At 38.5% G+C, this 25,914-nt stretch overlaps 1 protein-coding gene across 4 annotated transcripts in view; it reads left to right on the forward strand.

Moving 5' to 3' along the window:
• The window catches only part of KLHL32 (kelch like family member 32), a 194,561-nt gene that overhangs the window by 23,745 nt on the left and 144,902 nt on the right, over positions 1-25,914 (forward strand). For all 4 annotated transcript variants that reach the window (XR_004422616.1, XM_033102237.1, XM_033102239.1 and 1 more), the window contains exons 2-3: positions 15,618-15,705; positions 23,865-24,045. Coding sequence is in view for 3 of the 4 variants with exons in the window: in XM_033102237.1 (XP_032958128.1) it covers positions 15,683-15,705; positions 23,865-24,045 (204 nt within the window). In the remaining variant the exon portion in view is untranslated. The remainder of the gene's footprint in view (positions 1-15,617; positions 15,706-23,864; positions 24,046-25,914) is intronic.

Here is a 25,914-nt window from a genome sequence, read left to right on the forward strand (position 1 = left end):
TCTTTATACTAGGAAAGAAATCTCTCTTAAGGTTCTCATTAAAAAGGACACTTACAGTGAATGTAATGAGTAATGTCTTCCAGGTGTCTTTGTGGGGTTATCCCATCACCTTCCTGAGGCTTTCATTTACCTAACCTCAGTGAATAGAGTGATGGTCATTCAGGAGTACAGGTGGGGAGGTAAGATGTGGTGGAACTCTGTAGACTTTTGTATTCTAATGATGATAATAATGGCAGCTAACGCTTTGTCGATTTTATGTTCTTAGCACCATTTTCAGTACTTACATTGACTATGCTGAATGTAACTATCCTGTGAGGTAGTGTTATTAACACCATTTTACAGAATAAGGAAACTGAGGCACAGAAGGGTTAAGTACTTCCCCAAGGTTATATTGCCTGTAGGCTGGGAGTGTAATCAGTTTGACTACAACCTTTGCTCTCATCCTCAGGCTAAATATCTTTCTGGAGCCCAAAGCTAGATTTTAGACGGTCCACAAGAGAAATGGTTATGCTGAATATTTTCCAGAAAATTATCTGTTATAGTTGACATCTTGGAAATCATTGAACAAATATGAAAGATTTTACTTTCTGGAAAATCTCTGGAGTCCAACTATTCTTTGTTGCTAATGCCAGAGGTAACACAATCTATGATCAGGGCTATGAACTCCAGTCACACTTTCCTGAGTTTTAATCTTGGCTCTGCTGCATATTATCTCCATGAAATTGAGCAAGTTACTTCATCTTGTACCTCAAATTTGGGTTCATATCCTCTGCTTGGTAGGTTACTGTAGGTGACATACCTTTAGAGAGCAATTTCTTTAGAGAGACAAAAAGTATTTTTTTAATGGTATGTAGATTAAAAATATTCAGCTAAGACATTAGATAGTTCCTGGGATGTAAATAAAATTTGTTATGTAGGTGGGCAAGTCTATTTTCCTGTGATATACAATTATTGAAATCATGGGGTATAATTGTAGCATGCTTTCTTCATGAATTAAAATAAGGGTTTTGTTTTCACTAATAGTATATGGCACTATATGATAGCTAGCTAGCTAGCTAGATGGGATATCACCAAATGACAATAATATCTTCATTAGAAAATACACTAAAAAAAATCCTAACATTATGTGAATCTAGATTTTGTGCACTGCGAAAACTAGGACTGATAAATGACAGATTCTGCTTCAGTCGTTGTGAAATACCAAGCGTGATAGATTTGACAGCCATTCTTCTCCTCAACCTCCCCCACACTATTCTTTCTGAGATTCGTCCTCCCACTTGTTGAGCTCACCCAAGCCTATTGACTGAGCTAAGAAAACAGACTCCACTCTCCTCTTTTACTTCTGACTCATGCCAAAAAATCATGTAGCAATTCAAAACATGTCTGAAATCATAAAACATAATGTGGAAAACTTTCTTGTCTTTAACTTTGAAATATTGTTTAGTATTTTGACGTTCGTATAACCAAGTGATATATTTAGATTAAGCTCATTTCTTCAGAGGCTTTCCCTGACCACTCAAACTAAATGTCCATTAACTCTGTTACATCATGCTGTTTTATTCAATGTAGCACCCATTACTATTCAGTGTTTTCTTGTTAGCCTATTTGTTGTTTCTTCCCCTTGAATGTGTAAGTTCTATGAGAATAGGGACATCATCATTCTTGTTTTAAATTGTGTCTACTAGAGAAAGGGTAGGCACACAGTCAGAGTTAATGAATATTTTTGAGTGGATGAGTATTTCTAAAATCTCACACATTTCACCTTATGTGAATTGGGTGTCCTCCATACCTTCAGCTCTGATACTCTGGTTAATCAGTCTTCTCTTTTTGTTCTTCTTCTTTTTCTTCTTTCTTTTTTTTTGCCATTCTTCACATCTGTCCACACTAGTCATCATTATTCGTTTACCCAGATCCAGAGTCTCTGAGTCCATTTCCATGATCGCCACCATCTTTTTGTGTAATGCTGACTCATTTCAAATTTGTTGAAATTTGGTAATTTCATTTTCATTTTTAAAAAAGTTATTAGTATTTCTGCTTGATTAAATCATATATAACGGGGTTGAACAAATTAATGACATTTCCTATTTAATTTCATAAGAAAATGTTTTAAGAGTTCCCCAGTGAGGTTAATGGTTTTGCATTGTTTACAAAGATATATTGGCAGTGTAATTGCTATTGTGATTCAGAGAGCACAACATTCCTATCTTTATTTCCTCCTAAATTTGAATATTTCTCAAAGGTACTTAGTGATATTAGTTAAAATTAAGGAAAATAAATTCAGTATGTGGTTTGCCATTAAATTAAATATACTGACTTTAAAAATTGTTGCTGAAATCAATATTCTGTGTTCTCTTTGGTAATTGTAAAGTTATGACTTTAGTATTTTGAATGCTCATTGTATTTTCAAAGAGCATCCTGCTGATTCGTTTTTCTGTAGGTAGTGGAGGAAAACAATATTTTTCCTCAACCCTTCTAATTTGCTAGGACCCCTGTAACAAAAGATAGAGTAACAAGAGAAAAGCATATAGATGTATTTAATGTAAGTTTTATGTAACACGGGAGCCTTAATTTGGAAATGAAAACTCAAAGAAGTCGTTATTCGTGAGTTTTCTTTGTGATGGTTTTGATAAAAAGTGGAAAGTCTTGGAAAAACATGGCAGGATAAAAATTGGTGTGAGCTAAGTGTAGTAAACTGGGGGAAACAGCAAGGCCTGTTCGTTAGATTCCTCCTGGCATCTTGGTGATAGACTGCTCCTTTCCTCTGGGTGTAGGGAGGGCACCTCTCACATGGTGGTTTAACGCCCTGCTCCTGGGAAGGTCAGAAAAATCTTTGCTGCGCATGCTGTTTCTCAAATTCCTTCAGTTTGAAGTATTCAGGATGCCAGTGTGCCATGTTTTGGAGCTCTGTGTCCTCAACCTCCTCACGTACAAAGCGGGACCATGTAATAATATTGTCTTAAAATTGAAGACTCTTAGCCACAAGGTTTTTGTCAGTCAAAGTTTTAAAGCCATGTTAACGTTTAAATGAAAACAAAATTTGAATTTCTTTTTGGTCTTGATATCTTGAAGTTGCTAGGAGTATGTGCATATTCTGTGAGAGACTTGGGAGTGCCTTTTCAATGACAAGAGTAAAGTGTTTTGGGAAGTGTCTGGAACTTCTGTATTTGTGGTGAAAGTCTATTAATTCCCTAAACAAGAACAATTTATAAACAGTTCACTTATTTACAAGTCTTCTAGGAACAAAGCTCCTTCTAACACAGCGTGGAGTGGGACCTGGTGCCTGCTTCTGTCATTCACAGGTATAGTTCATTTCAGCTGAGGGAGCTTAACCTAATGCCCACGCACATCCTTTCTTCTATCTTACATCTCTTTTTTTTAAAAGAAAATTATGCTTTAAGAAGTAGTTGCTTTTATCACCTGTCATGTTTAAAATAAAAAATAAAAAAATCCCAGACACTTTGCTTTACAAAGTCATTTTAATCTTACTCCTTTACATCATTCCTGGCATATGGTAACTGCAATTTAAATGTTGAATGAGTGAGTGAGAAGATGGTTAGTGAATGGTTAGATTAAATTTTTTGTTTTTCAACCTGGTCAGATCCCTGTTTTCATGGAAAACCAATTTTTTTTTTTTTTGAAAGAATTAGCATGCTTATCACTGGCTTTCCAGATGAGAAATACAACACATTCAAAGAAATGGAGGTTTCTGAGTTATGTTTTTATAAAGTTGGAACCCTGTACTAGCTGGAGGTGCAGGGTAGCTTATTGTTAAAAAGGGTGATAGACTGGAGATAGACTGCCTAGATTTACTAGTTGTGTGACCTTCGTGAAGTAACTTAATTTCTCTAAGGCTCCATTTCTGAACCAGTAAAATGGGTATGAAAGTGGAACTTACCTAAGAGGCTTGCTGTTAAAAGACACCTGATTGAACACGTCTATATTGCATCTCTAGGGTTCTTATTGTATAAAAGTGTAACTCAGAAGCCTCCATGTCTTTTAATGCATTGTGCTTTTCATCTGGAAAGCCTTCTCTTTCTTTCTGCATTCTATAGTGTCTCCATTTAACTTTCCCCCACCATTCTAACCCACGTGCAGCTTGCCTTGCCTTTGGTAGTGTAATGCGGGTGCAGCTGAATGTAACAGAGCTGGATCTGAAAGCAGCTTCACCAAGTACCAGTTTTTTTACCTCAAGCATTTCAGCTTGCTGAATCTCTGCATTTTTCTTCCAAAAAATGGACCTATTTCACTTAATAATGCTAGATCACTGTAAGAATTAAATGTAACAGTACATGTACTCTTAGCCTCCTTAATTAGGAGTGCTTCCCCAGTTCTAATGCTTCTTGAAGATGTAAGATGCTCAACAGCTTTTCAAGGGAAAAATAGTAGTATATTAATGGATATCTTGATTTAAGGTACAACCTCAATTTTAGAAATTTTCAAATGAGAAAAATTGTACATCTCTCAATAGAAGAAAATGCAGAATGTCTTGAATTATTAGGGTAATGAAAATGTAGATGTTATGCCATGCTTTGCAGATTATAAGCTATTTGAAGGGTAGAGTTTGGACTACAGCTAGATCGTAGTTTGGGGAACTGTAAACTATATTTTCTATTTGTTAGAAGGCAATCATTAATCAGAGGAGACTATTCTTTTACTGTCTGATGAACAAATTTTATAAAGAGTTTTTTAATGAAATAAAATAATTACATAAATGATGCATGTTGATTTTTTGCCATACCATAATGTTATTTATCAGATAAATAATTTGTATACTAGCAAAACGTTCAAGATCTACATTGGGTCATCTAAAAAGATGCAGATGGACGATTTAATTTTCAGTGGTGTGAGAGCTATAAGAAATTCTTTAATAAAAATCTTTTCATGGCAACATTTTCCAAAAGCACCTTAGGATGTTATAAATTGCAGGTTAGGTTATTTTGACAAGACTGTGTAACTGATCCAAGCATTTTATGTTACTATTCATAGAGGAGTTATGGAGCTAAAAATTAAAGTAAGAGCTGAAAAGGGGTGTGCTAATATGACGGGAAGAACTGACTTAAACATTATATTTTAGTGTGGTTCCCAAGGTCTCCAATGGTATTCGTGAGGGTGACTAGATACTTCAACCTTGTTCGTACTAGAGAACATTTTGATCCTCAGTGCAGCATTTTATTCTTTCAGGGCATGAATTTCATAATGTAAACTGACACACTGTGATTCAATATATGCAAATAATCTGGCATTAAGAACTCATGCTCTTCTTTCTAAAATGGAGATACATTGTATTTTACTTTTTCTGCTTTTGAAGATTTTGTGAGAATAATGGTAGCTCCGGAAGATTCAGGACAGTGAGTAAAAAAATGTGGATCCTGACTATATAGACAGGATGACCAAATATTTATCATCCAAACTGGGAAACAACAGAGAACAAATGGGGGTAAAATTAATAATTATGCTGGAATAATAGGCAAAACTCTCTGTGACTATCCCAAGATGAATGGTCACCCCACTAACAGAGCTTCCTGCCTGAGGTGGAGTTATGGGTGAAGGCAATGGATTCTGCCTCCCTTTTCCCCAAACAAGTAGTTATATAGAGTGCTGATTATGCTGTAAGTGTAGATGGATAGGTGTTACTGGAGCATGTAGCAGAGTGATTAACTCAGATCTCGGGAGATCATGGAGGCTTCCCAGAGGAGGTGACGTCTGAGACTTGTAGGATGAATAAGAGGTAACCAGGCAAAGAGGAGGGATACCAGTACTCTGAAGGGAGAGAATGATTCGGTATGGATGAGTAGATAGTGACTGTGACCAGAAAACAAGAAGTCAAGTGTTAGGACACGATGCTGGAAATGTTGACTGGGGTGCCATTTTAGGTAATTTGACTTACTCACAACAGCATTACGCAGAGCGGTGAGATGATCAGATGGCTAAGCGCTTTTGTCTGTATTGATTTGACTGCTATGAACCTGGGTATCTCGGTTGAAGCTGGGTCTCCACATCCCCCAGCATGTGGAGATGGGCAACGTCCCCACTTCCCTCTGTGGGTGGATCCAGCAGCAGGAATGCATTGGGAAGGGTGTAGTAGATGTTTGTTTCATGTGAGAGAGACTGGTGTGGTTACCCGTGGAAGGCATCTTGATAGAAGGCCCCCTAAGGAAAATAATCACCCAAAGTTATGCAGAAGGCTTACGGGTGGGTATACATAGCTTGGCCTTGGAATAGAGTTCTGGGAGATGGCAGGTGCTTCGGGCATGTGGCCAGCGCTTCCACACTCTGGCCCCTCATCCCTCTCTGCTTGGGCCCCCAGAGTACTTGTGCAACCTGGGAATGAGAGGGCTCGGGGAAAACAAACACACGCACACTGTATGTCTAGGAGTCTAAGCAACTGCCTAGAGGGAATTTCCTTGAAGAGTGATGGGTTTTAGCACCTGGAGAAAGGTGAGCACTGAATGGAAAAAGTGAAAGCAGAAGCCAGATGCTCCTAGGGAGCAGTTGTCGAGTGACATCTGTCTCCAGCCAGGGGTCCTCGAAAGCTGGTAGTTTCTCAGAGTCACCTGTGGCCCAGCTCTGAGCAGAGCATCAACTTTCCCAGACCTGGAGGGAGGGTGATCAGGGGGCCTGGCACAGCCTGTGAGCTGAAGAAGCTTGGGAGAGCCTGGCAGGCCAAGTCAGCAGTGGCTGGAGGAGGCTGATCTCAATCGTAGAGCAGTGTGATGGGGAGAGGGCAGCCAGGGCAAGACTGGCTCAGAGTGGGCTGAACCCCGCCCTTGGGAGCTGGCCTGTATTACTTTGCTAAGGCTGCTGTGACAAAGTCCTAAGATTGCGTGGCTTAAACAAACAAACAAAATATTTTTTTCTGCTGATTCTGGAGGCTGTAAGACCAAGATAAACGTGTTGGCAGGGTTGGTTTCTTCTGAGGCCCTTCTCCTTAGCTTGCAGATGGCTGCCCACTTGCTGTGTCCTCCCATGGGGTTTCTCTGTGCCTGTCTGTCTCCTCATCTCTTCTTATAAGGATGCCAATCATATTGGATGACAGCTCACCCACATAACTCATTTTACCTTAATTACCTCTTTAAAGGGACAGGGTTTAGGACTTGAACATGGGAACTGGGGAGGGGACACAGTTCAGCCTGTAACAGGGACCTACTTTGGAGATACCAGTCAGTGGTGGTTGCAAGTCCTGATCCCGTGCTGTTGGCTTCACTGGGTCAGGCAGGCCTATGGCCATTTGAGTTCTTTTCAAAACAACCTCAGATGTGTTATGGTCCCGTTTTTGACCTCTGGTGATGGAGATACTACCTCACATAGTAACTTATTCAGTCTTTTGCCACCTTAGATTATTGGAAACTTTCTTCATTTTGAGTCAAAGTTGATGTTGCCTTAGCTCTCTGGCTAGGTGCCCAGGGCTATTGGTCCTGATCTCTTCAGCACTTCAGGGTATGACTGTGTCCTGGAATACATTCGCTTTGTTAGCGTTAGGTGTGTGTAAGAGTGTGTGGACTCTGGAGCTAGTCTTCCGGGTGGGAAGTCTGGTTTCCCCATTTACCAGCTGTGTGGCTTTCAACAAGTTACTTGACCTCTTTCTGCCTTAGTACCCTGATCCATAAAAAGGGATAGTAAAATGCCTTAGGATTCAATAAGGAAAGGAAAGCAGTTCTGTGCTGAATGCTTATTAAATGCTTAATACAGGGTGTCCTATCATCTTTATCACCGTCTCCTCCCTTTAACACGATGCTGAGAAACAACTACACGGCCACACGTGTGCTGACCTGTGTGAGTGGAGGAGGGCTAGCATTTCCCCCACGCTTCCCTTAATGTCACCTGAGAGTCTATCAATTTGTCTTTCTTTTCCCAGCCTCTTTCCTGGATTGTCTTTATGGAACTTTCTGTCAGCTAATAACAACAACTAATGTTTATCGAGTACTTTGTAGTTTGACAGTGCCTCTGCTTTCAGTTTTATTCTCATACTGGCACTGAGAAGTATAGTTTGTTATTATACCAATTTTATATAAGAAGAAACTGAGTCTTGCAATTAACTGAGCTGCCTAAAGTTGTCTGGTAAATACTGGATTTGGGACACAGAACCTCCTTTCCTGTTTACCCTTGTTTTTAATTGCACATATACAAAGTACATGTTTATTGTAGAAACAGAAAATAGAGATAACCAAAAATTTCAAAAGCTTTTACATGGTGATAATTATCACTAACATCTAAAATATAAATTCTTACAAGAGTGGTATTACATAATACAATATGTATTGATTTATTGCTTGTTTTGCTCTTAAAGCATGTAAGTATTTTTCATGTTAACAAGTATATATCTACATCACCATTTTAAATTACTGCGTGGTTCTCCATTGAAAGATATATAAAATTTAACTCATACCCTAACATATGAGGTCTGACAATTAGGTTTGCGAACTCATCCTAGAAAAAGTGCTACATACTTCATTGCTGAATATCACTGTGGTCACCTTCCAAGTACTCCCGTTGGGAAGCTATAAACCAATTCCAGTGCCTAGTCCACCCTTCAAAGCAATTTTGGAACTCTTTTTCTGGAATGACCATGAGAGCTGTCCTTGTATTACCCTTGATGTCCTGAATGTCACCAAAATGCCTTCCTTTCAATATTTCCTTTATCTTTGGGTAAAGAAAGGAGTCATTGGGGGCCAGATCAGGTGAGTAGGGAGGTTATTCCCAAACAGTTATTTGTGTACTGGCTAAAAACTCCCTCACAGACAGTGCTATGTGAGCTGGTGCATTGTCGTGATGCAAGAGCCATAAATTGTTGGCTAAGAGTTCAGGTCATCTAACTTTTTCATGCAGCCTTTTCAGCACTTCCAAACAGTAAACTTGGTTAAGTGTTTGTCCAGTTGGTACAAATTCATAATGAATAATCCCTCTGATATCAAAAAAGGTTAGCGACATCGTTGCAACAAGTTCACGAACTTAATTGTCAGACTTTGTACAGATTTCTTCTATTTTTTGCTTGCACACACAGCACTCCGCATACCTTTGGACACGTACGGTGGATTTCTAGATGTGGAATTTTTAGATCAAAGGCCTTTGGTACGTACTTGCATTACCATCTGGTGTGAACACCTGTCTGAGTACCTAAGAACATCACTGCCTTGCTCCCATTGGCCATCATTGTTCTCTGCGAATGTGATTGGAGGGAAATGGTATCTTGTTGACTTATTTGTGTTTTTATTACTAACCAGAGGGAACATTTTTATATGTTTCCTGTTCCTTTATAAATCTACTTGGGTGATTTGCCTGTCTATGCTTTTTGTCCATTATTTCCTACAGAGTGATTCATCTTTTTCTTATTGATGTATACTTTATATATTGGCAATGAAAGGCAGAAACATTTCTTGAGCCCTGTTAACTTCATCTTGTCATTCTACCTGAGGCGACCGTGTCATCAAACATGTTCATGTTCGGTTTCTCCTGCAGCTACTCTCTTAGCTGTACTTCTGCAGAATGTGCCCTCTGTATTTCCATCCAGGAGACAGGGCAGAAGAGTTAAACTATTGTTTATTGAGCACCACTGTGCACCAAACACTGTACTTGATGCTTTCAAATAGTAAACTGTTATGTAGAATGGTATAGAAGACCTTGAAGCTCCACTGCATGAGCTTTTATAGGTTTCATAGATATTAACGCTCCTAACTGTAAAAGATGTGGTTACATATCACCTTTTTCAAAACGATGATTCAATATGTTCCATAATTTTAAAGGAACTTGCTCTCTCCCTATGATAAGTATGTTTATCTGAAATTATTGTGCTGGGCCAATTTACACTGGTGGTCTGTGTGTCCTAGTGATCTTTGGTGAGATCCTTCTGCAAAAAGATATTTAACCTTTTGCCATTTGAGGTTTTTTGTTGTTCTTTTTCCCCCTCTCTTAGGAGTATAATACTCAGTATATTATTATACACATATTTTTGTCTTATATTGTGAAGAGCTCATTGACAGTTTTTCTTCTATAATTTTCATATAATCTCTGTTTTGGTTTTAGATATAGTAGTCCCCCCTTATCTTCAGTTTTGCTTTTCACAGTTTCACTTTCCATGGTTTTAGTTTCTCATGGTCAACCGTGGTCTGAAGATATTAAATGGAAAATTCTAGAAATAAACAATTCATAAGTGTTCAATTGTGTGCCATTCTGAGTAACATGATGAACTGTCACACTATCCTGCTCCATCCAGCCAGGATGTAAATCATCCCTTTGTTTAACACGTACAGGGTGGATATACTCCCCACCCTGTAGTCACTTACATAGTTACCATCTAGATTATCGGATTGACTGTTGCAGTATCGCAGTGCTTGTGTGCAAGTAACCCTTATTTTACTTAGTAATGGCCCCAAAGCATAAGAGTAGTGATGCTGGCAATTTGGATAGGCCAAAGAGAAGCCGTAAATTGTTTCTGTTAAGTGAAAGGTATGTACATAGGAAAAATACAATAGTATACATAGGGTTCGGTACCATCTGTGGTTTCAGGCATACACTGGAAATCTTGGAACGAATGCCCTGCAGATAAGGGGGAAATATTATATGTCTTTAAAAGTAGTAGTTTTATGATTTTTTAAAACAAAATTTGGAATTAGAGCAAAATTAAGGATACAAACTTTGGAGTCAAGCAGACTAGTACCAATTCCTAGTCCTGTGACTTTTTGTGAATTACTTAGCCCCAAGTTCCTTATCAATAAAATGAGACTTATAATATCAGATAATTGTGAGGATTAAATGAGATCATGCATGTAAAGTACTTCTTAGTGTAATAGCAGTCCAAGAAAGCTTTTGGTAGTAGGTGAAGTGGTTATTATTTCAAATTATTTTTGATTAAAACATAATAGTCATTGTTTAATAGGCTTCAAGGGTATGATCTCAGAGTATGTTCTGAATGATTGTCTTTTATTTTATAGATTAAGAAGGTTATAGGGTTTTATAAGAATGCAGCAATTTTGTTCTTTTGTCCTACATTTCTATTCAGGTAGCAAACTGCTTTAATCACACATTGGATCTGTTCCTGTTACAGTTAAGTCATCTCATTTCTTTTTTATTTGGAGGCAGAGCTTAGATGTTTTCACTGTCTGAAAGGGCACTCAGCCTTGTTAATCACAGGAATGAATATTCCATGTAGGAAAGTATGCCAGTGGGGTACCCTTGAATATCTGCCTTTCAGACTAAAGGGAGATCTGATATCATTTATTAGACACCACTTGATGATGTACTGGTGGTAAAAATATACCAATTTATGAAATAATCAGAATCAAGGGTAAATTATCACCTATGTAATACTTAAATAAAATAATGATTGGGACAAAAATAAGATTGTGTCCTAATTCTTTTATGCTTAGAAGCACAATTTCTTTTCAAGACATGTTAATTTGATGTAATTTGTCAATTGGGATCGTCCAGCCCTTGAGTATATTGAAGAATCATCTAATGTAACCAGTTTTTCATGGTCAAGACTTATAGCTATAGTTCATATTTCTTTTATCTCCAGGCTTTGTTCCTATAAATCACCTCTTTATCCCTTGCATTTTACTTCTGCCTGCTGAAAATCTGGTGATACTTCCCTTTAATTACTATAAATTGCTAAGACCAAGAATCATATTTTTAAAAACCAAGTATTTTTAAAAGGAGCATAATACTGGAACATTATTAAATAAATATATGGTGATAGTAAAAATAAACTAGTTTTTTATATGTTGGTAGGATTGGTGTGCACCCAGTAATTAAGGTAGCTTAACTTTTAGTATCTTAGGTTTCTTGATCGTATTAACCTACATTAGTCTTTCTGGTCTTCTTTGCATGTAATCAAGTCAGACCTATAAGACGCTTGACTGTTTTTTTTTCGTTTCCCTTTCATACTCTTATGGTTCAGTAAGATTTTTTTTTTCTCTGAAAATACTATGTTTTCAATGTTCACTTCAAAAAATCTGAGTGAAGCTTTGGCAACCTTGAAACATTTGAAAATAAAAACTATATAAATATAAACTCACTTAATCCTATGTACCAAACAGATTGTTTGAAAAGAAACTCACCAATAAAATAGGGGATTCCACTAATGAACATTTTCTAAGGTTGAGGCCAGTGAATAATTTTGATTATGTGTAAGAATTGCTGTAGTTTTGAGAAATGTTTGCTGCATTTCCTGAAGTGAGTACAAGCGCCTGTTGGAAAGCTGGAGACTGAGTGGGGGCCTGAATCTTCCCAAGCTGCAGCAAGGTCTTGAGAACAGTATTGAGAGGATTGCTGCTCTATGTATTTTTGACATTAAAACAGTTAGTATTTAGCATGTGAACTACATTAGCAAAAAGTGAAACAAAAGTGAAAATTCACCTACATACCTGTCACCTGAGCAAATCGTTATGTGATTCATATTTGTATGTCTAGTAAAAGGAGACACATTGATGTTTACGGAGACCCTGTGATGTATCTATCAGTCTTTGAGCTAGACACAATCCATGCATTACACAACTCTGTGACAAGGGGGCATTATCTATAATTTTAGAAAATGAAAAAATTGAGATTTGGAAAAGGTAAGTAACAAGTGCAGAATGGGAAGCCCAGAGTGGACCAGCTGTCATGATCGCAATTTGATACATGAACATGACTCTGTTTTAAATGATTTGTATTTTGTGTTTGCGAGCTAAATTATTTTGGTTATATTTTTAATGAGAAAACCTGAAATGTGTGTTACTAGCTTTTCGGGAACATGCTGTGAGAAGTACTGTAGGCAAACTTTATATTGATAAATTGGTAAGCACTGTATCTGCCTTGTTTTTCTACAGTAGCTATGCTGCAGAGGCATATCCCCTCCTTCCTTCCCAAGTTCATTAAGCTGAGTTAGAAAGCTGATTTTAACATGTTTTCTTAATTATTCTTATAAATATATTTTTTGCCTTTAAATAATGTTTAATGGAGTCAGTGAATTCTCTGTTCACCAAAATAATATTTTTATACATTCAGTGCCATTCACTAAGCCATGGGCATAAACAGCATTTGCCTCCTTAGGTAATGAATTTGTGTGGAAAGCAGTTAAAACTGAATCTTCAGGAGCTTGGCCTTTTAAAGAATGTAGAGGAAATAGCATTAAATGTCACAAAAATGTATACTTTAGTTACTTAAACTTATGCTTTATGGGGAGGTCTTGGAGTGTTTTTTCCCATAGAAGCAATATTTGAACTTTAACTGGTGGTTAGGTTTTTAGATGAGCTCATAATAAAGGAATATGTGTGTTTTTGTTTGTTTTTAAAGCAGCAGAGCACTCCTTTTCCCCCAAACAAATCTTATATAGGAGCCTACTTGAATTTCTTGGGGATCTTTTAATCCCCAGTTGAGTTAGCCTAAAAAAAATCCATGGAATTTGTTATAAGGATCTAGGTTATTTATGTACCCCCAGGGCCAGGAATGCATGGAAAATCCAGACTGTCTTCTCTTTCCATCTCTCTCTCTCTTTTTTTAACTTTTACTTATTTAAGTGTGTTTTTCCAGGACCCATCAGCTCCAAGTCAAGTAGTTGTTTCAATCTAGTCGTGGAGGGTGCAGCTCACAGTGGCCCATGTGGGGATTGAACCAGCAACCTTGTTGTTAAGAGGAACGCGCTCTAACCAACTGAGCTAACCGGCTGCCGCCTCTTTCCATCTCTTGCCTCTAACTTTTTCTCTGTACATCGGCTTCTTTTTCTCTGTTTCTTAACCTGTAGAATTACTTTCTTGGTTTCCTAATCCACATGGCAGAAAACAGCTGAGACTAGAGTGAGGCGAGTAAGATGCAAAATTTAAGAAGCCACCAAACAACTCAGGGAGAGATGTAGTATTTTAATGCAATATTTCAGAGTTAATGATGAGCAAACATTTTAAATAAAGATAGGATTAGTATAAAAATAACTAATTTAGTGAGTTAGTCCCCAAACAACAAGGGAATTTAATTTATCTTATGATTTTTAATTATCACTGTTGAAAGTCTGAAAAATATCAAGTGCAATGTGTCCATTAATTTTGGATGATTTTAACTTTTAGGGTTGTTCTTCATTTGCCTAGTTATTGGGAGTGTTTAAAAATATTAGACTTTCTGAAAAATTGGCTTTTTACCTCTCTGTTATAATAAATGTTCTTTTTGACATTTTAAAGCTCAAGTGACCATTTCTGTTAGTGTTTGTGTTAGGCTATTATAGCCTGGAGTTTATAACCTAGATTCTGAGAGGAAACTGTAGCAATGATAGGTTGTTAAGAAAGTCTCTTAGCTAATTAAACAATGTGCCTTGAATTATTCTCAGGCTCTGTACTGCTCAGTCATAATGGATCTGTGGGAAATTATGCTTATTTTTAGGTTTGTCAAAACTTGAATTAGAAATAAATGAAAGTAAAGACATCCTATGTTCAATAATTGAAGAAAACAAGAAATAAAGACAATTGTGTGAAAATGTTCAAAACAATCTGGTATTCAATAACAATGGAATACTTAAGCAAATTTTGATTTAATTATTACATGAATTATTATAGTCATACTGACTGAGGCTTTGTATACAACAAAGCAAATACTATATTTTAGTTAGATTGGAAATCATAGCTCTTTCTTTTGTATAAATCCGCAGAAATAAGCTCAGCTTAGCATATTCCTTTCCTAAGGGTTTTCACCCTGTGATCGCTTTTCAAAATATAATTGAAACAGAAGGGAGCCTGTTTAAGATTATCCAGATTGGAATTAATTTTGCCACTTGAGTGTATTAGAAAATGGGAGCCAAACTCTCTAATGACAGCTGTAAAGCATGGTCATGGACCATATCCCAAACTATTCAAATAATTTACTTTTCTGTTTAGAGTTACTCCAATGATTGAAAACAAAGACTGTGAGGGGCGCTAGAGGATTCGGAGGTGGGATGAAATGAATATGTAGGGAAGGAGTAATTTCAAGCTTGACAACTTTATCCTATTATATATTTCCAATTATGCTAATCCTAAAGCTCCTGTAAGAATTGGTGAACACACAATGTGATATAGAGATGATGTATTACAGAACTGTACACTTGAAGCCTATGTAGTTTTACTAACCATTATCACCCCAATACATTTTAATTAAACACAATAATGAAAGAATTTGTTTTTCATTTCCTATTAATTTTCATCCTCTCTCTGTGTGTTTTTTTAATCTAGTTTTCACAAATCTGCTCCTTGAATAGAAAATCATCTTTCTGTATACGCTTAGCCAAGACATACTTGGTTTTAACTTAATTTCACTAATATTCATGTTTGGAAGGGAAATAAAGTTGCAATAAAGGATGTATCAATTAGCATTTGTGGTTTAGACCTTTGTAGCTTTATTTTATCAAATCTGAATTTTTCCCTTTGGCCAACATCTGATGTTTTAATTTTTACTGGAACCCCTAATTTAGCTATTGTTGGTTCTCAAACACATTTTCTTTTTAGTTCCTAAAGTTCCAATAAAGTTAACGCCTTAAAACACTTAAAATCATTTTAACCAGTTAGAATGTTATATCTGTTCTATAAAATTGGCATCCTAAAGCATTAGAATCATGAAGGCTCAGAGTGTTGCATTTATCTCACTGTGCTTTTCTTTCTTTTCTTTCTTGTCTTTATATTCAGCTGGAATGCTTGCCAATTCTGCTGCAAACTTCTAAGGCTGAGACCCTGAGGAACCCAACTGGAGAATGCCGTCCGAACGCAGCCTCAGGTTAGCCCTGTAGGATATATCCTTGCTTGGTGTGGTCAGCCCTGAAATGGTCACACTGCATATTTCAGGACCAAAGGCAGAGCAGGGTCACAATACGTGTTTGATAGAATTAAGCAAACCAGTGAGAGTATGTGTGAGTTAAGTATGGTAGCCCCAGGGCTAACCACTGTGATCTAATTACTGGTCAGAACTAGAGATATGTTTTATCATTCTTTGAATGATACTACTTTTAATTTTTTTCTTATTTAGGATGCTAACCTCCCTCAAACAAAAGGTATACTGCCATAATAATGTGTGATTTTAAAAAAGAATCAGAAAACGGTCTCTCTATATATGACTGTCATCTCCTCTCAGCAGTGGCTTTGGGGAGTGTGATATGTATTCTCAAAATACTCAGAACATTTTCATTTAGTAATTTATTTATTTAATAGATATTTATTGAGCCAAGCACTGTACTTGGTGCAGAGGATCCAGCAGTGAATAAAACATATAAGGTTACTGTGCTCATAAAATGTATATTCTATGGGGGAAACATTAAATCACCCTAGTAACAATACAAATATAATTGTGAAAAGTGCTTTGAAGGAAAAGTACAGGGCTGATAGAACGAGGGAATGTCTTCCCGAAGAAGTGCTCTATAATCTGCGATCTGCAGGATGGGGTGACCTGGGGAGATGCTGAGGGCAGGGAGCAGCTTGGCACATTCCCACACCTGAGGGACAGTCAGTAAGAGAATGCAAGGCATTCCCTTGAATATTCTCAGTGGAGGCGAGTCTCCATCATCCTCTGAGGAAACACTCCAAAGGATCTTCAGGGCAAAGAATAAGAGAGATGATAAACCTGCGAAATGCCCTCTTTCTTCAATATGAAGAGTTGGGTATGTGCCTGAAATAACGAAACCAGCTTTCTTCCACAACTCTGAAGCTGTTAGAGATGCCTAATTCCCAAATGTGTTCAGAAGTGGAGGCATTGTCGCAGCTAGTATAGCACCTCTGCACTGCCCAAGGACGCCTGTTGCAGGTCATCAGTGATTCTCAATGGGGGATGAGTTTGTCCTCAGAGTACATTGGGCAATATCTGGCAACATTTGTGGTTGTCACTGGGATTGGGGGTTCTATTGGCATCTAGCAAGTAGAGGCCAGGGATCCTGCTAAATATCTTAAAATGCGTAGGACAAACCCCCCCACCCCCCGTAGCAAAAAACTGATCTAGCCCAGAATGTCGGTTTCATCAATGTGGTGAAATCCTGCTCTAGATCTGGTGTCCAGCCAACATAGCACATAGAGACCGTGATATCTGTCTGCCACCACCTCAGCCAGGTAACTTATTTTTGGCTACCAGGATCCATGTGCATTCTTCTCGAAATGATTTTTTACTTTCAATCTGCCATCTCGCTTTTACTGATCACTTCCGATCCTACCGCCATCTGTCCTCTGCAGCACTATTGTCTCTGTAATGGTCTTTCATTCTCTGCTGTGAGAGCAGAGTCCTTCCACCCCCACCTTTCAAACTTCCCCTGTGTTCTGTGAAGTATTATCATCTCCCTCACCCTGAAAAGCTCTGTTTATCTCCTGACTTCATGGGGACCTCCCCTCCCCTGAGGCACCACTCCTCTTGGAGCCCTCTCAGGTGGTAGCATTATAATTTCCTCACATCTCATGTATTTTAGGATGGGTAGAGAGACTTTTGTCACCCTGGCACGTCGTTTTGCTTCTAGATCATTTGTCCTCAAACTGGTTATTTGAGAAAGCAGCAATATTCAAACCAATAAAGGCATGCGCTTCAACCCCTCACCCTTGCCTCCTTTCCATTGTAGTCGGGGTCATTTTCCCTTACTGACCGAGCATCTGGCACCTGGCTTCCAGTCTTCGCCCTCAGCACAAATCCTGTACAACCTCCCAGTGCTCTCAGTGTTTGCATGTAGGATCCATCCGCGGTCACACCTTGGACCTTGCATCCCCAGTAGTTGCTCTATTTCTGAAACCACGTCAGCCACTGTGCTCTTACCAAGACCTCTTCTCCTTCCAGCTAACCTGCTTGGCCACTGTGGTTGTACTTTGACCTCATCGCCATGTCTCATCTACTTGTCTTGCTACTTTCTACCAATCCAGCAACCCTTTCTTTTCCTCATTTCCCTTCTTATCCAGTTTAGATTCTACTACTCTTTTAACTTCTTAATTTATCTTGCTCTGTGCATTTTTGATGCATTTTTCTGACAAAAATTCCGACTGAGATGAACCCAAATAACCATGTTTCCATGCTTACATGGTCCAGTGGAGACTGGGTTCCACTAAATCTTCAGACTGAACAAGCCAAAAGTGCCCAGAGTTTTAGTAGGTTTCTTCTCCACTTTCCTCTCTCCTGCGACTCAATGGGCAGTCCTTTCCCACAACTGAGCCCGGCCCTGCTTCTGTGTTTTGCATCAGCAACCTTTGACTGTTGATTGTCTCTCCACTGTGTTCTGGAGACACAGCTGTGCTTCTGTTACCCTCTCTGTGGAGATGAGTCACAAATGTGCACTGCTAGCCAAGACCTCGTTCTGAGCCGCAGATCCTTCACTGTGCTCTCCCTTGTCCTCAGGGTTTTAGCCGTTAGCATTCTGCGTAAGGGCCGTGCTCTGTCCTGCCGCGGGATTACAGCACTAGCTGTTCCCCTGCCTGGAAATCTCTTCTTTTCCCTGTCGGCCATAGTAGCTTGCTCTCATCCTTCAGCCCGCAGCTCCAACATTACTTCTGCAGGGTGGCTGGATTACCTGGTGAATGTGTAACTGCCTTGCTAAACTGCATGTCACACGAGGGCTGTAACCAAGTTTGGTTTGTTCACCATTTTATCTCCAGGACCTAGCACAATACCTGGAACAGGATGAATAAATGATTGTTGAGTGAATGAATGAAGGAAGGAAGGAAACCAAACTGTTCACTTATTAATTAAGTTCCTTTCTGTATAGCCTTCATCATTTCTTAATCATTCTCTAAGCATATTTTCTTCTTTGCTTATTATTTGAACCATTGCTATTAGTTGTTAGCATTCATTTTAAAGTATTCACAAATTATAAAGTGTTCCATTAAAAATAAAATTAAGTTCCATTATGGGGCCTTTTCACAGCCTCTCCACTTAAGTAAATAGGGTTGTTTTAATATTAATGTATTTAAGTTGTATATAAATATTTTAACTGTGGGATTAAAGTCATTAAGGTACTCACTTGATAGTTCATCAATAAACTGAATTGAGACCATCATGAATAATTCTATTACTCTGAGGTTTTTTATCTAATCTTTTTCTTTCTTGTGTAAAGTAGTCTATTGAAAAAAGGAGGCTCTTTATGCTACTTGACTGCTTTTGATAATAGAAGTATGGAATACCTTATTGGGAGACTAGTTGTGTATTTTTATGTATCTAAATATTAATATTAATACTAGGTAATCACTGATAACAGAAATTGACTTGAATTTTAAATTTTGAAATGTAGGATGTTTAAAAACCAAACAGCTCTTTTGAAATTTAAATCTTAAAAACGGACTGAACTCAGTCAAAGTTCGTTCTATGAAAATGAGACCCTGTGAGATTTCTGTGATCAAAAATGTTATGAACTTGAAGCAGTGACATGTGCACGAAAGCACGGCTTCATTGTGAGTGGGGCGTGCCATGATATGAACAGCATGCTCTGCACTTGAGTTTTTAGTTTTTGCCATCAGTTTCAGAATGAAAGTTAAGGACTTGAAGTCACGAATAGCCGTTTCCTAAGACCTCATTTATTTATCTCCCTGTTACTGGGTGATGACATATGGCCAGTGAAATGGTTGCCCCCGGCAGCACTAAAAAGCAGTCTGCTCTCAGAGGTCTGAGGCTTCTCGTGCTGTATCCGCAGAGGCTGGACCCTGTGAGGTACAGGCAGCCTGAGGAGGTGCCTGAAGCCCTTAGAGAGTTCAGGTGGAAATAAGTGAGGGACACATCCCGCTAGGAACTTGGACACTGTCCAATAGAACCACAGTGCCAAGCATATTTATAATGAAACATTTTCAAGTAGCCACATTTTTTAAAAAGGCAAAAAGAAACAGGGAAATTGAAGTTTAGCTATATAGTTTAACCTAATACATCCATAATATCATCATTTCGGCGTGTAATCAATATAAAATTATTAATGAGATATTTTGCATTCTTTTCTTTTTCACACTGCATCTGACATCCAGTGTGCATTTTACACTTACAGCACGTGTCAATGTGGTCTGCCCTCATTCCAGCGGTCAATAGCCACAGGGTCTTGCATTGGACGGTGCAGTTCTAGGGGATCCCTTTGAGGAAGGGCTATTGGGATCGCCTTTGGGAAGTCAGGTCACCCTCTGCACTCACCTGTGAATTTTGAGGTGGCAACATTGCTTTCATGGAAGACCATTCCCAGGACAACACTCAAATCTGTGTACCCTTGGGAAATGTGCCTCCTGTTTTATGGGTTTTTGGGGGGTTTTTTTCCCAGTAATTTAGGAAGTTTTAGTAATATGTTTTTCCTTTCTTCTTCTGCGTTTCCCATATAATGGAAGAACGTTGATCTAAGTTGGGAGGTTTCGTGAGCTAATTTGGTGTAAGTTATAGATGCCAAGGGGCCGAGCCATTGGCATGCATGTGTCTGCTCCGCATCTTAATGTAAACAGGAGAATGAATTACATTGTGTTCTTGGTGATGGGTTATCAAAATGCCTTGATTCACCTCTTTCTGGTTTATGATTGTTGACTTTAAATGAGCCTACCTTCCAGCTGTGTTCTGTGGCCCCCCTGTGCCTTACCATTTAGAGGGTTGGGGTTTTTTGTAGATTTACATTGGAGAGTGAGTGGGAAGTTACTTTCGGAATACAATAATGATTTGTTGATTAATAGGCCTTTATTTCTTGCCAAATGTTGAAGTATTTGTTTCTGCTCTTAAGGATTCCTAACATATTGGTTCCAAAATATTTGGTATCTCGTGCCAAGGTTTAACTTAAATATTTAGCATGTTGTTTACTGTAAGCTTTAATATTTCAAACCAGCTGAATGATCCCGTGAAATTTTGCAGCATCACAATTGTTTCAGATCTCAGCCTTTTCTTCTTCACCAAATTTCAGTTTACAGCTGTTCTTTCCATGGCAAGATTTATTCACTGTCAATAGCTATCTGAAATGCAAATACTAATTCAGTCTTAATAAAAGGACGTGAATTGTGACACTATATTTGGAAAATAAGTAAGGAAACAGTTTGAGGCAATTATTTTGGTATATTCTTCTGTTCCACTACAGATGAAATTTCAAAATACATTTATTAAACATTTAAGGTGACATTAAAAGAGAGAAAAGTTATGAGAGCTCCAATTAATTTTCTAAATAATAAAATCTATTTTCCATTCCAAGACTAATCTTACTTACAGTGCAAAGATAAATATTTTGATACATGATTTCAAACATTTCTTATCACTATCTCATGTTATTAGGTTCATGTATAGTATTTTTAAAAGGCAATGCTGATTTTGAGATTAACTGTGCATTACATATATATATAAAATTAATATGGACCTTGTGATTTTTTCCCCTTGCAGTCAGATTTTTGAGATATTCTTTACAGATTATCACTTTTTCTGTTTTGTCTTTTTTTCTTGTTTCTTTTAAATAGGAGAATGAATTACATTGTGTTCTTGGTGACAGGTTATCAAAATGCCTGATCTTGGACCTTCAGTTTTCTTATCTGTAAAATAGAGATAATTACATTACCTGCTTCATAGGATGTTATGAATATTAAGTGAATTAATAATTATAAATCACTAAGAATAATTCATGGAACATAGTAAGAGCTTTGTGTTTATAAAATATATAAAAATGTCCTTTTTTTAGGAAAGATTTTTCAAACATTATTTCAAAGCTTTACTTAGCTGATAAAGTACAGAGGGCACTCTCAGTATTTCTGTTCTCACCTCCTCATTTCTTTAATTGAGCCTTGCTAATTAAAATCCATTTTAGGCTTTACACAGAAACTTGTATTAAAAAGTTATTTATGCTTCTGAGTGCATTTTCAATGGCTGATTTAAAAAGTCTGCTGACACCTAGAGCCACTAAATGAATATTTGATGACAGTAACCATTTCAAAACTCACTGCTGCATTTTAACTGAAAATAATCCTCCCACTTTCCCACGAGAATTTCCTGTATCATCACCTCCTGTCAAGTTTTCTTTTTCTTTCAATAGTTCTGACATTTCTGAGGCTGCCCAGTCAATATGTCCAATAACGCTTACTGGCTGCGCGCGGGCACTTCACAGGAAGCATTTGGTTCGCTTTAAGGTGGTGTGATTTGTGCTGAGTTGTAATTTACCAGCCAACTGGCACCATAGGCTGGGCAGAGCCCTTCAAATTAACCATGCAGTTTGGGCCAATGGCGACTCCTGGCTGCCCTGAGTGGCTCTTTACACTCGGAGGGAGAGGGATCAGATGCAGGCATTGTCAGGATTGGAGAGACAGTGCTGAGATATCCCCGCGATATGTTTACTCAGCCTGGAGAAGAGTCCACCGGCCTCACGGCCTCACACTGCGGTTAAGGCCCTTGTTCTCCTTCTGGGTGTGATTTCTGATGGGTGCAACTCCCCATCTTAATCCAGTGCCAGTTCTGAGATTTTAGAGCACTGTGGAGATTTTCATAGATCAAAGCTGGAATTGTCCATACCTACCCTCAAATCCAGCTTGTGTTTTGTTTTTATGACATTGCCTTTACGTTATTTTAGGAAGATCTGGAGTTCCAGCTAGGAGTTTTGAAAAGACATAGGAAGAATACTTTAGAATGGGGTAGGGAATGAAGGGGGGAGTTTCACAAGGTATCAATTTAGCAATTTCAAAAAAACAGAACAGGGCCGGCCTGCTGGCTCAGGACGTTGGAGCTCCGTGCTCCTAACTCCAAAGGCTGCCGGTTCGATTCCCACATGGGCCAGTGGGCTCTCAACCACAAGGTTGCGAGTTCGATTCCTCGAGTCCTGCAAGGGATGGTGGGCAGCTCCCCCTGCAACTAAAGATTGAACACGGAACCTTGAGCAGAGCTGCCACTGAGCTCCCAGATGGCTCAGTTGGTTGGAGCGTGTCCTGTCAACCACAAGGTTGCCGGTTGGATTCCCACAAGGGATGGTGGGCTGCGCCCCCTGCAACTAGCAACTGCAGCTGGACCTGGAGCTGAGCTGCGCCCTCCACAGCTAAGACTGAAAGGACAACAACTTGACTTGGAAAAAAGTTCTGGAAGTACACACTGTTCCCCAATAAAGTCCTGTTCCCCTTCCCCAATAAAATCTTTAAAAAAAAAAAAAAAGAAAGAAAGAAAGAAACAAAGCAAAACAAAAAAACAGAACAGAACATAAAATTACAAAGTAATTCATAAATCTAGTACAATGATCACATATAGACATTGATGGCTGATAATATAGATATATTTTACTTTTAGCCTTACATGTTTTTCACTAACAGTGTCATTTTTATTGATGTTCTCCTCGTGGTGCATAATTTCCCAAGTGTAATAATAAGCCATCAGGGTTTAATTAACTGCTTTTTACATGGAATGGTCACTGGCAGCCATTTTTTCCTTAACCAGTATTGCTCACTTTTGTTTTATTTATTAATGGAGTATTGAGTCCCGTGGGGAGACATGGTAACTTCCAGCGTCTCTGGTGTGTCATGCAGGCCCAGTGGATTCTGTGCTGGATCCGTGCGTGGCAGTGATCACGTTCTGAGACTGTGCTAATCCCACACAGATGGTACAAAGCTAGAGAAGGAAATGGAGAGTTTGGGAGGGGGTCACAGAGTGGAAAGAGCCCCACACAGATGCACACACATCCAGATACACATTCACTTGAAGATGTACACACACCAAAGGGACAGAGGCCTGGAGACATGGGCCAGTCCACAGACACAGAGGGACACACTCACACACACACACATTCAGAAGGAGAAGCACTAGTAGGAAAGAGGGGATGAGGAAAAGAGAGAATTAGAGAAATGGAGAGCAAGAGCAGGATGGAGGGAAAGAAAATGGGGGAGTGCGAAATTCCCCCTGCAGTAGTGCCCTGGTGCATTCCTTAAGTGGGTGCCAAAGGAGGGACGGAGCACGGGGGCAGCCTGCACTGGTGAGAGGACGAGTGCTGATCTGATTGCTCTCATTCATAGTATTCAAGAAATGCTGACAGGCCAGAGGCTCTGCCACTCGGAATCTCACAATGACACTGTCCTGGCTGCGCTGAATCAACAGAGAAGTGATGGCATCCTCTGCGATGTTACCCTGATTGCTGAGGAACAGAAATTCCATGCACACAAGGCGGTCCTTGCAGCGTGCAGTGACTATTTCCGGGTGAGTCAACGTTGTTTGTTTCTCTCTCTTAAGATATCAATACACAGAGGATGATGAAGTTTCCTGAAGTGTCATGTAACCATCAGCCAATTAGATGATAGTCCCCAGTGCCAGGGATGTTGGGGTCCTTTCCTGGGCAGAATGAAATTTGGGGCCCCTTTGGGATCCTCTCGTGGCTGGATATCTGCATGTCCCTCCAATGGGACATCCGGACCTCTCTCTTGCTTCAGAGCTGAGGGGCATTTGACACTTTATCACCATAAGGAAGTAGCATTGTAGTGTTCCATAATGGAGGGGTGGAGTGGGCTGGGGATAGGATGTTTCTAGATTCAGATCAAAAGGACAATCAGCAAATAATTTGTGAAAATAAACTAAGTCCCTAAATATATGTAGTGTTTCGGATTTTCTATGCCTGTTCTATGCCTGTGTTAGTACTTTCCAACTATTTGCTCCCAGGCCAGAGATGCAGTTGGCGTAATGGACTTTTATGTGGGTGTCCCTGTGGCAGAAGGCGGCGTGTTGCCTTGTTGAGCAGAACTCTGGAGTTTGATTTCCAGTGGCTAATGCGATGTGCTATGTTTGTTTTTTTTTCCTTTTCCTTTTTTCTTTCTTTCTTTTTTTTGTTTTGAGGATGAAAGTGTACAGTATGGTTATAGCTAGTCAAATGCCATTTATTTAATACTTCCTTTGATTTGAGTGGTGGAAAAGGGATTTTAATCCTCACAACAACTCATTTTACAAACACCTACACATGCTATAAAAATTCAACATTTTACATATATGGAAACTGAATCTCAGAAGTTAAGTAATTTGAGATAACTCAGAGGTAAAGTAATCAGTCACACAGTTCCTAAATGGCAGATCTGGAATTAAAATCTATCTGACTCTTAGTGGCATGCTATTCTACCTCTTATATGGATATAAGAAAGAAAATCTGGACAATTATTCACCAGAATATTTTGAAACATTGATTTCTGAATATACATTATTTAATTCTTATTTAATTTCCTTTTCAATGTTATTTTGGTTAATAATTTTAAAACAGCATACAATCTATATAAATGAGAATATAAATGTAATTGTGAGTTTTTTAAAATTTCCCTTGCCAAAGTCTCAAAATAATACAGAAACCCACTTAGGCCCATGGGCAATTTGTCGGTTTATTTGTATATTTCCAATAATAATCTTGTTTTTGATATTTAAGAGACAATGTCATCGGCATTCAGTTGCCAACTAGCAGTTAAAGAGAAATTTCAAAGATGCCAAATCATAAAGGAAAGACTTTTTTAAAAAGTGTTTTAAATGTGATGAAACCTAGTCATGTAAAGGATAAAGAAGTAATTGCTTAAAATGTCTTTCTAAAATTAAAAGTAGGAATTTAATTCTAAACTGAAGAAATGAAGCAGAATCTCTGAAAAGTGACCTTTCATTCCATTAATATAATGATAACACTCTCAAATTGTTGGGCGTTAATCTTTAGAAAGGTTGGTTATATTTTTCAGAGGGCTTTTCAAACAACACGCTTTGGGTTGTTATATATCACATGTGCACATTATATAATACGAGTTGTGTCTTCCTGCAGACCGTAATATAACCCTCTTGGTGCTTAGCTTCTCTCCTCTTAGGTCTTCGCTGGTTGGGTTTTTAATTTAATTTTGGGAAATGGTTTGATTTTGTGCATGTGTGTATGTGAGAGAAAGAGCATGTGAACAAGTGCATGCGTGGGAATGCAAGAGAGCATTTCACTTGTTGGCAATTAACAGTGTTTGTTGCTACTCCCAGTTTTTCATCTCTTTCTCTGCAATGCCCCTGCACTTGGTAAGTTGTACACAGAGAGTGCCTCCTTTATGATATCTATGTTATAAAGCC

Source organism: Rhinolophus ferrumequinum, chromosome 3, assembly GCF_004115265.2.
Source record: "Rhinolophus ferrumequinum isolate MPI-CBG mRhiFer1 chromosome 3, mRhiFer1_v1.p, whole genome shotgun sequence".
In the NCBI taxonomy this organism is placed as follows: domain Eukaryota; kingdom Metazoa; phylum Chordata; class Mammalia; order Chiroptera; family Rhinolophidae; genus Rhinolophus; species Rhinolophus ferrumequinum.